Source organism: Eptesicus fuscus, chromosome 6 (genome assembly GCF_027574615.1).
Source record: "Eptesicus fuscus isolate TK198812 chromosome 6, DD_ASM_mEF_20220401, whole genome shotgun sequence".
NCBI lineage: Eukaryota > Metazoa > Chordata > Mammalia > Chiroptera > Vespertilionidae > Eptesicus > Eptesicus fuscus.
In genome coordinates this window covers 21,985,719-21,997,776 of record NC_072478.1, presented here as the reverse complement: position 1 = coordinate 21,997,776, position 12,058 = coordinate 21,985,719, and the positions used below count along the sequence as shown (strand labels likewise).

General features: G+C 41.2%; 1 protein-coding gene across 1 annotated transcript in view; it reads right to left on the bottom strand.

The window, feature by feature from the left end:
• Positions 1-9,242: 9,242 nt before the first annotated feature.
• The window catches only part of LOC129149287 (adhesion G protein-coupled receptor E2-like), a 44,060-nt gene continuing 41,244 nt past the window's right edge, over positions 9,243-12,058 (bottom strand). Inside the window, exons 18-19 of the mRNA XM_054716867.1 lie at positions 11,456-11,517; positions 9,243-9,296 (exon numbers count right to left, since the gene is read on the bottom strand). Of these exons, the coding sequence (XP_054572842.1) occupies positions 11,467-11,517 (51 nt within the window). The 3' untranslated portion in view covers positions 9,243-9,296; positions 11,456-11,466. The remainder of the gene's footprint in view (positions 9,297-11,455; positions 11,518-12,058) is intronic.

The window sequence follows — 12,058 nt, the reverse complement described above, 5'->3', positions numbered from 1 at the left end:
CAACAATCCCAAATCTATAGGATACAGCAAAAATGGTCCTCAGAGGGAAGTACATAGCATGACAGACCTACCTCAAGAACAAGAAAAATATCTATTAAACTATCTAACCCTATAACTAAAAAAAAAAACAAAACACAAAACAAACAAACAAACAAACAAACAAACAACTAGAAAGAGAACAACAAGAAAGGCTCAGAGTAAGTAGAAAGAAGGAAATAATAAAGATCTGAGTGGAAATAAATGACATATAGACTAAAAAAACCCAAAACAATTCAAAAGATTAATGAAACCTAGAGCTAGTTTTTTGAAAAGGTAAACAAAATTGATAAACCTATAGCCAGACTCATCAAGAAAGAAAGACAGAAGACCCAAATAAATAAAATCATAAAAGAAAGAGGCAAAGTAACAACAAACACCAGAGAAACACAAAGGTTTGTAAGAAAATGCTGTGGACATCTATATGCCATCCAACTAAACAACCTGGGTGAAATTGGTAAATTTCTGGAAACATCCAATCTTTCAAAGCTCAATCTGGAAGAATCACAAAACCTGAAGAGGCTGATAACAACTGATGAAATTGAAGCAGTAATCACAAAACTCCCAGCAAATAAAAGTCTGGACAGGATGGATTTATAGGGGAGTTTTATTAAACATTCAAAAAAGTACTAAAACCAATCCTCCTCAAACTATTCCAAAAATTTCAAGAGGAGGGAAGACACCCAGACTCTTTTTATGAGTCCAGGATTATCCTAATTTCAAAACCAGATAAAGATACCACAAAGAAAAAAAGTTATAGATCACTATTCCTGATGAATATGGATGCTAGAATCCTCAAGAAAATATTAGCAAATTGGATTCAACAATACAGTAAAAGGAAAATACACCATGACCATTTGGGATTTATTCAGGAATGCAAGGTTGGTACAATATTCACAAATCAATAAACATGATACATTACATAAAAACATGAAGCATAAAAATCACATGATCATATAAATAGACACAGAAAAAGCGTTCAACAAAATCCAGTAGCCATTTTTGATAAAAAAAAAAAAACACCTCTCAGCAACATGGAAATATAGGGAACATTCCTCAATATAATAAAGGTCGCATATGACAAATCTACAGCCAACATTATGCTAAATTAGCAAAAACTAAAACCAGGAACAAAACATCATGTCCACTTTTACCACTCTTATTCAACACAGTACTGGAAGTCCTAGCCATGTCGGGTGTGATGTGATTAGTCAGGGCCCCCGCCATCTCCCCAGAATCGCCCCACAATTGCCCCACAGAAGGAGGCTCAGGGCACTGGCCAGCGGGGCGATTGCCCCAAAGAGGGAGGTCCAGGCCACGGTCAATGGGGCGATCAATTGGGGCGGGGTCTCCGCGATTGAACACCCCACAGAGGGAGGCTCAGGCCACGGGCCTGCGTGCAGCAGTGGGTGACCTGGGCCTCCCTCTTAGCGGTGATTGTGGGGCGATGGCAGGCCACACACCTCCCCCCGCCCCCCCCCACACACACCGCCCCGACCAATCTCAGACCAATCTCATCGCACCCGCCTTGGCTGGCCTGGCACCAGTGTGTGTCATAGCATGGTCATCTGGATGGTCATACTGCTGTTCAGCCATTTGATTTGCATATTATGCTTTTATTATTATAGATTATTATAGATATGCATAGCCCAAGGACTCAGGCAATAGTGCGGTGAAGGCTTGTGGTGGGGCGGAACCTGGGTGCAGAGGGACAAAGGGGGGGGCGAGAAATGGCAGACATCTGTAATAATCTCAAGAATAAAAAAAAAAATTTAAAAAAGAAGCATTTGAAGAAGGAAAAAATAACTGGAAGGGAAAGTTACATAATTTACCTGACAATGTAAAATATTTTGAAAATTCAAAACAAACATTAACATATCATAGAGTGGTATGTAAAATCCTCTGATATTGTAAGATTAAAAAACAGACACTTCAAAGAAATTGAAAGCTGGTGACAAACTGCCCCAAACCGCTTAAGATTTCACATTCCTCTGCTGGTAAGGATACTTGAGGAGGAGGAGGAGGAGGAGAAGGAAGAGGAGAGGGAGGAGAAGGAGGAGGAAGAGGAGCAGGAAGAGGAGGAGGAGGAGGAGGAGGAGGGAGGAGGAGGAGGAGGAGCTTAAGAACCTCTGCAGTATTATGTCCTAAATAGGGTATTACATGTTGTCTGAGAGTTTAACCAATTGTTATGTAAATTTCAGTCCATCATAACTTAAGCAAAACAACAGTTTTGCAAGTTAGTCTTTAGCTCATAAGCCTGGAGTAGAGCAAGTGAGACTTTCAATTAAAATTGAAAAACAATATAGTATAGAGACACGTTTCTTTAAGCAGACTACCAGATCTGATATTTCCAGACATTGGTAAAAACTAGCATAACCACTGCCATCACATCCTGGCTAAGCTGAAGGGAGGCAGCATTACCCATGAGGCAGTGCTTGATGGTAAAGATTATGCAGAATAAACAGCAAGAGCTGGTTCAAGGTCTTAGGGAACCCACACACTTGGACTTCAATTATTTCTCTAGGATTACTAATTTTGTGAAACTAGCATTAGGTTATTTCTTTTTCTTCATCACATGAACTATTAAAACTACTAGATTAGCCAACTAATAAATGTCAAGCAGAGCTTGGATTTAACTGAAATACATGATTGTGGTACTGAAACGGGGCAGCAATAGAATGTTGGGGAGCCAGCTAGTATTGCAAGAAATAGTAATCGTGCTCTGTTAACCGTGATTGTTTTATTCTGATTAAAGAAGACACATTCTACCCTGGCTGGAGCTGACCCTAAAGATGCAGCCCTTCCTCTCCATTTGGAGCTGCCTATCATCATGAAAAGATTAACAAAGATTTGTGACAGAAACCAGATGGACTGAATTTACATAACAATTGGTTAAACTCTCAGACAACCAGCCCTTTGAGGACCCCCAGCCTTTTTTTGCACACCTGCAGGCCTTTGCAAATCCCCAGCCTGCTTACCTGTTGGTTTTGGCACTCCCTTTGGTATTTCTCTATGTAACCCCAGCCCTTGCATACCACTAAACCCTTCGAAGACCCCTAGTCCTTTTGCATATCTGTAAACTGCCCTTTTGCTATAGAAGCAGCTGGCTTATGCTGGGCTGCAGAGCAGATTTTTGTGGATAACCTGCTGCTCTCCCATACTGCCGGCAATATTGGAACAAACAATCATAAATGATTCAACCCAGTCTCTGCTTAATTGGCTCATGTAGTGACAGGCAGCACGGACCCATTGTTTGTCTGGTTACAATGCCAGATACAATGGGTCCAAGAATGCCTATCACTACTTGAGCCAAATTAAACCATATATTTATTATTGAAAGAAATACCTGAGCATTTATTTCAATCGTGCTAGCAGTATGGAGAGAGCAGTCGCTCCCCCTGGAAATTCTGCTCTAACATTTAATTTTAAACACTCTCTCACATAGAGTTAGTGGGTGGGGAAAAAAATTTAAAGCTAGTGAATTCCCAGGGTTTGCTTCTTTCATTGTCCTTACAAAGATTAGCCCTGGAATGTTCTCTCCCTTCAGATAGGTTCCATCCTTGATCTGGGCTTCAGGATACCTTGTCTCCATGGCTTGATCTCCTTGTAACATGTCGGTCAGTTTCCCAGGGTCTGTAAGAAAATCTATCTGTAGTTAGTAAGGTGAATAATCATTAAACAACTGTGGTTCTACTCTTACTACATGTCCTTCCCCCTCTCATTTAGTATTATCATCTCATATCTATGAAATTAGATTTATATGGAAGGGGTCTTATTGTTGAACTGTATTCGTCCTGTCCTGTTCTATTTTCCCTTTATGGATTTTTGACACTGAATTCTTCCAGGGAAAAGGGGCATCAGGTCTCCTCTGTAGCTGTCCATTTTTTAACATAACAGTTTGTTTTTTATGTTGAGTTGTATGAGTTATTTCTAAATTTTGCATTAACCCCTTACCAGCTATATCATTTGCAAATATCTTCTTGCATTTAGTAGGTTGCTTTTTTGTCTTGTTGGTATTTTCGTTTTTGCTGTTGTTGTTTTATGCTGGGCAAAGCTTTTCGGTTTATTTTAGTCCCACTTGTTTTTTAAAACCTTTATTGTTGAATGTATTACATATGTCCTATCTTTCCTCCACTGACCCCTTCTAGCCTGCCCCTGTCCCCAATCCCAGGCCTCCACCCCACTATTGTCTGTGTCCATGGGTTATGCATGTATGCACACAAGTTCATTGGTTGATCTCTTCTCACCTGCCCACCGTCCTCTGCCTTTTGTTTATTTTTGTTTTTGATGTCTGGCCAATTTTATGTTAAAGTCATCTGATTAGCGAACATATCTCATTTACCCCTTAATTGTTCTATGCTATGAAAAATGACATATTATAATTTTCTGGGGCTAGAATATTAGCATGTTTTGGAGGTGCTCATTCTGCCTACTATAAAATCTTTTTCAGTAATATATTATTGGGTTTCTCAAGGACCCTTATATAAAAGGATTAAAGGAGGCTTTTTTGGACTATATCATGTTGTATCCTTCAAGAATCCTTAAATAAAGTAAATAAACAATGAATTTATAATAGCCTCTTGAATGAGTGAATACCCTATTTTTTAAAAATTACATGCAACTATGATTTTTTTTTTTTTGTTCAGAAAATCTAAAACTACCTGCACCCGACTCTAACAGAGAACCACAGGCTTCTACTCAAAGAGTGGTCCTCCGGCCAGGACCTGCAGCATCATCACATGGGTGACTGTGTGATTTTAGAATCTCAATCCCTCCGGGACCTGATACTTCAGATTCTGTATTTGAACTAGACTCCTGGGTGACTCGTATGCACAGTGAAGTTGGAGAAGTGCTGGTCTGGACTAGGTGTTCTCACCTTTTCATGTGGACATTTGAGGCAGGATAATTACGTGTGTTGGGTATTGTCAGTGTTCAGCAGCAGCCTTCAGACATTGCCAAAGAGCCCTTGAGGCACAGTCATCTCTGGATGAGAACCACTGCCCCACAGTGAAAACTAGAGGCATCCTGACAGAATTCTTACCAGTTTGACCTCTGAGCAGATCAGTTACCTCACTTGAGCCCTATTCCTGCAATGGGGAATAGAGAATGAACTTTTCTAAAAATTAAATCAGATAATTCCTAGAAAATGCTTAGCTCAAGTCATGTGGCATAACAATATCTAAATATATCTCTTATCATTAATGAATATTTTATAAATATGTTTTTATTGATTTTTTTTTTCAGATAGAGAGGGAGAAAAACATCTATGATAGAGAAACACCAATTACCTGCTTCCTGTATGCCCCCTAGTGGGGATGGAGCCCACACCTGGGGCATATACCCTGACAGGAATCAAACCAGCATCCTCTCAGTGCATTGGATGATGCTCAACCAACTGAGTAGATGGGGAACATAAGACATTTTTTTGGTGGGGGGAGAGGGGCTAGCAATCTGAATCTGTGGCAGTAACCTGCATTCTAAAGCACACTCTTGCTAGCTGATAATTAACTCTATTTGTGAAAGAATGTAGGAGGCTAGCAGCCTGACTCTGTACATAGCTAATCACTATCCCCAATGCACAGTCGTGTAAGCGCATAATCAAGTCACTGCCCCTTCCTTAATTATCTGGTCTTGCAAGACCTAATTACCTAAATACTCCCAATTTACAAGGGCCATAAACCAAGGATGTAACAGCTTAACTAGAGGGAGGTCACTGGCGCCACCCAGGATAGACATTAGATACAATCTAAATTAACCATTCTAACTGACTCAGGAGGGGCTGTGAAAGTGCACCACAGAAGCTTGGTAGTTAGGAAACAAAAAAAACTTAGTAATATATAAGGAGAAAATCTCATTGTCCAGGTTTTCAGGATCTGGATCTTTGAGTCCCCTGAACCAGCAGCGCTGCTTTGAATAAAAGCTTACTTTCCTGAACCTCTGAGTGTTTAACTGTCCCTTATTCCATGCCAATTCCACAAGCCATACTGGCCTTGGTAATTAGAGGTATTAAATGACAGCTCTTAACATGTGATATATAAGTATAAAATCCCTAATGATTTTTTAAAAAATATATTTTATTGATTTTTTACAGAGAGGAAGGGAGAGGGATAGAGAGTTAGAAACATCGATGAGAGAGAAACATCAATCAGCTGCCTCTTGCACACCCCCTACTGGGGATGTGCTCGCAACCAAGGTACATGCCCTTGACCGGAATAGAACCTGGGACCCTTGAGTCTGCAGGCCAACGCTCTATCCACTGAGCCAAACCGGTTTCGGCATCCCTAATGATTTTGACAAATGTGTCAGGAAGCCAAAGAATGTGGAGCCCTGGATTGCATATCAAAGGAGCATAGTTCTGCCTTGTTGAAGAGGAGAATAGCAATTTTCCAGAGATATCAGGTCACTGTCCCCCCCGCAATCAGACATTGAAGAATCTGTGAAATCAGGGATGGGATAGGGTAGTAGAAGGCATGTGAGATTAAGACAAGGAGTCATAAAAACTGAATTAACGACTTCCAACCTGGCCTTTTAGGATCAGAGAATCATTAGGAAAAATTTCCTTTGTTTTTCCAGAGGCCCAGAGTGAAATCACGTGCTTAGATGTTGGAAAAACATGAGGGAAATGTGCCTGATGAGCTGTAAATATCCCCCCTGTGCAGTCCTCAGTCTATACAACCCTGGGGGACAGGGAATGGCTGTTGCTTTTGATTCCAAAGCTGGCTCAGGAACTGATGCTTCACTCCTTCCTGCTGTCTCCTGTGGGGCAGAGCTTCAGTCTCCATCATCAACCATCCAGGGAGCAATTCAGACTTCCACACAGAGACCTTCCTCTCAGAGGCCCCATGAGTCTGGGAGGCCAGTAGGTACATCAGGAGAGGGTCAGAGAGGATGGAACCTGTCAGCTTTTACCTGAGTCACCTGCGAGCACAAACAGCCTAGCCCACAGATAAGAGATCATTCATTCTGTCTTCATTCCCGGTTAAGTAACAATCTGTAATTTATTGAACACATTAAGAAAGATGTATTTGATTGATTTGCACTACAAGGGCCATAGTTGACAATTAAGTGATGGGTACGTGTATACAGTTGACTGACACTGTAGAATGAGTGAGATGCATAAAGTGATTGCAGTAAAATGAAAATGTATCAGAGATTTGTTTTTCAGGGAGGAGGTAATTGGGCATTAGGTGGGAAAAACAGTGCAGTGGACGGGGAGTGTTTGCATTAAATTTCAATGGTGGTGTGTATTTGAGCATGTTTATTGAAAAATTCCTGACCAGTGGAGGTAGATGGCATCTTGCAGAGCAGTTCCTGAGACATTCATTGAAGTATCTCCTCTCATGCTGGATATTCATATGAGAAAATATCCTATCTAATAAAGAGGGCCTATGCTAATTGACTGCTGCGCACTCAAAGATGGTGGTGCCCACAGCCAATAACGAGGGAATATGCTTTTGACTGCCCCATCCTCAAAGATGGTGGCTTCCACAGCCACAAGATGGCGGCACCCAGTCCCCTGAGCTGCGCATGGGCAGCAGGCGTGCGGCAAGGCCAGGCCCACCCCCAGGGGGCCTGCCACTCGGTGTGCCTGCCTCTGGAGTCCCCCAGTCTCCTCAGTCCCCCAGCTGCCAGGGCCAGCCAAAGGCTCAGGCAAGCCTCAGATGGCAGCTGCCCAGCTGCCCAGGGCTGCCCGAGGCTCAGGTAACCAGTGCCGGCCGAGGCTTACCCTGCCAGCAGTGGCAGCAGCAGAGGTGTGATGGGGCGTCGCCTTCCCATGATTGCTGGGTTGCCTCCTGCCCCTGAAGGCTCCCAGACTGTGAGAGGTGCAGGCCAGGCTGAGGGACTCCCCCTCCAGTGCATGAATTTTCATGCAATGGACCTCTAGTTATTTAATAAGGCTAAAGAGGAATACTAAATAGTTTTACTTTGAATTATTTTATCATTGGCAAGGATGCGTATATTCTTGGATTGGTTACCCATTTCCTTTCTTTATTTTAACAGTAGGAATTCCTATCCCACACTCAGCCTTTTCCCACAGTGGTCATGCGTTCTCTACATTAAATGAGAAATTCTGTCATGTTCTTGTGGAGTATAAATTGAGGACTGGCCAACTTCTAGGCAAAGATATAGGGTGCTGAGAAAAAAGTCACTATAGTTATGTAGATGGAGAAATAGAGGTCACCCATTGTACCTTAACTCTTAATGCGGCAGAGGCAGCAAGTCAGTTTACATTTATGCAGTGAGGCCTTCACTGTATCAGATGAAAATATAGTTAAAATTTATTTTTTACTTCATGTTTGTTAACATAAAATTCCCATACCCAAGGGACCTAATGAATGAAGAGGCTTAAACTCAGTTTCCTCAGACAAATTTTATTGAAAAAAAATGTCTCTATTAGAATCCTATGGCTGCTGTAAGTATTCCCATGCTAGTTGTTTAAAATAAACAAACAAACATACTCTTACAGTGCGGCTGTCAGAAGCTTGAAATGAGCCTCATTGAGTAATATCCAGAAGGTGCAGGCTGGGGTCCTTCATGAGGCTCAGGGGAGGATCTGTTTCTTTCTAATGCCTGTTATTGTTGCTGGCCGCCTGCATCCCTTGGCTCATATTTCTTCTTCCATCTTCAAAGCCAGCTGTATAGCATTGTCATAATGTCTCTGAGACCAACTCCGTTGTCTCTCTCTTCAACATTAACAGAACCATCCAGCTAGGCCTTGTCAATTGGTTTTGACATTTGTCATGAAATCTATTTTGCAAGAAGACTCTAGACCAGTACTCAGAAGTGGTGACAGTCTGCATGGAGAGCAGGAGCTTGCACCAGAAAGTTAGACAACACACTGCTTCCTTTATTGATAAAATCTTGTTATGGAATAAATGTCAGTTGGACTAAAGCTTAGCGATGTTGTTGATTTACAGTCTATCCCAAGGTAGACTGTAATAGGGCCAATACCAGCTCATGCACCACATTTTGAGTAACACTGCCATGGACTATGAGTGCCCTGATGTCAAGGAACCTGCTATATTCATTTTTGTATAACTGGTAGCCAAGGCTCATAGCAATGTGTATTGCACAGGAAGGACTGCAGCAGGCAGAAATTTGGAAAGAAAAATTAAAATATGGAGAAGTAGGCACTGGTGATTCTCGCACCTGGCATGTTGACTTGCTTCAAAGATGACGGATGGGTGGATGGATGGATGGATGGATGGACGGATGGAACAAGCCACGATTAAAGTTATTTGTGACTGAGTCATGTTGTTCTAAAGAGCAGGGTAAGAGAAAAAGATGGCAAAGAAATTGTTAGTACTCTAGATGTGTGCATCAATTACTAATTCTTTGCATACAATTTCATATTTATGCCATTTCCATATGCTATGTACACTATCATGTTCTCAATTCAGGTACCTAATGTCAGTTATTCCTAAAAAGCAGATGCACACAAAACTGTCCATTTTGACCCTATAGTGTATTATTTTAAACTAAAGGCCCGGGGCACAAATTCATACACCAGTGGGGTCCCTAGGCCTGGCTTGTGGGATCGGGCCAAACCCAGCTCTTTGACTTCCCCGAGGGGTCTTGGGTTGTGAGAGGGAGCAGGTCCGGCTGAGGGACCCCGCCGGAGCACAATCAGGGCCGGGGAGAGACATGGGAGGTTGGCCAGCCTGGGAGGGACTGTGGAAGGGCTCCAGGGCATGTCCAGCCTGTGTCACCCAGTCCCAATCAGCTGGACCCCAGCAGCAAGCTAACTAGCTGGTTGGAGCATCTGCCCTCTGGTGGTCAGTGCCCATCATAGCGAGCAGTTGAGCTGCCTTAGCATATCATTAGCATACTAGAGGGCCAGTGCACGAAATTCATGCACAGGGGTGTATGTCCCTCAGCCTAGCCTGCACCCTCTCCAATCTGGGACCACTCGAGGGCAGTCGGACATCATTCTCACAATCCAGGACTTCTGGCTCTCAACTACTCACCTGCCTACCTTCCTGATTGCCCCTAACTGCTTCTGCCTGCCAGCCTGATCACCCCCTAATGACTTCCATACCAGCTTGATTGATTCCTAACTGCTCCCCTGCCAGCCTGATTGCCTCTAACTGCCCTCCCCTGCAGGCCCGGTCGGCCCCAACTTCCCTCCTCTGCCGGCCTGGTCACCCCTAACTGCCCTCCCCTGCAGGCTTGATCGCCCGCAACTGCCCTCCCTTACAGGCCTGATCCTTCCCAACTTCCCTCCCCTGCTGGTCAACTTGTGGTGGCCATCTTGTGTCCACATGGGGGCAGCCATCTTGTGTGTTGGAGTGATGGTCAATTTGCATATTATTCTTTTATTAGATAGGATTACACTTTGTTTGAATGGCCGACTAGACACTTAGTGTATTAGGCTTTTATTATATAGGATGGGATAGACTGTATTATAACTCTCCACCAATTTCTTGAAATATAGCTAAAACCAATTAAAGATTTATGTGTCAGTAATATAATATCATGTTAGGATATAAAATACTTAAAACATCACTTCCTATTGATTGCCAAATGAACATAGTTGTTAACAGTAGTTTGGTAAGAAGTCATATTTCTACTTCATTGCTTACATTTCCAAGATTTTCTTTTTATTCCCTCAACTTTTGGAGGACTGAATCATTATAGAAAAAAGAACCTTTGCATTTGGCAAAATGTAGAAGGTCTGGAAGAAACAAGTTCAGGAGGAGCACCCAATAGTAAGGAATGACTGATATTGAGTGTGATGTTATGATGACCTCTCTTAGCACCAGCAATATCTGAGACACACACTTTCCTTTATTTTCACTTGGGGCACTTTTCCTATACATCGTTTTATTTGAAATCATGTATTTAGCTCGAGGTATAAACTTTTCCTGTGTAATAATGCACCAAAAATATTATATTGAGAGATATACCCATTTTAAAAAGTTTAGACATTACCACACACACACAACCTCCCCCCGCCGCTGCATTCTACTGGGAAAAGTTTAACCAGGGAGATAGTCTGTGGAATATTCCCATGTTTTTTTTTTTTCTCTCTCTTTCTCTCATTGAGGTAGCATTGATTAATAAAATTATGTTATAATGTTAAAGTTATATATAATTTGATAAAATTCAGCAATTTTTCTTCTGAGTACCCATCTGAAGAGTATAAAAAATGAATTAAAAAAGATATGTATACCCCTATGTTCATTGCAGTACTATTTACAATAGTCAAGATATGTAAACAACCTATGTGTCCATTGAAGGATGTATCGATAAAGAAGATGTGGGACATATATGCAATGGAATACTATTCAGTCATAGAAAAGATTAAATATTGCCATTTGAATCATCAATCCTGAGAGTATTAGGACATAAGTGAAATAAGCCACACAGAAAAGAACAAAAATCATATGATTTTACCTGTTTTTCTTTAATCACTCACCTTTAGTTTTCTTATAATTGACTTAATTTTCTATTTTTTTCTGTCAATCCATCATCTTTTACCTGGGGAAGAGATAAAACTAAAATGATGGAACTGGCTAATAAATAAATAAATAAATAGATAAATAAATATTCAGATATTTTCTCAGTTTTTCTGGAAAATTTAAAGGAACATTCATGTACTTTTAACCAATTATTCTTTTGTCACATTGTTTTACCTCTTTATGCACACATAAACACACATACTTTCACTTAATATTAAATTTCCAAACTTATGTAATATATGAAGTTCACATAACATAAATTTAATCATTGTAAAGTGCATGATTGAATGGCATTTAGTACATGTGCTACATGCAATCTTCCCCTCTATCTAGTTCTAAACCATTTTCATCACCTCAAAGAAGACTCCATGTTCATTAGGTAGTCATTCCCCATCACCCTCTCCAAGCTCCTGGCAACAACCAATCTACTGTCTGTATCCACAGATTTATCTATACTGAATATTTCATATAAATAGAGTTGTCCAATATATAACCTATTATATCTGCTATTATATCTGATTTTTTTTTACTTAGACTAATGTTTTAGAGGGTCATTCATG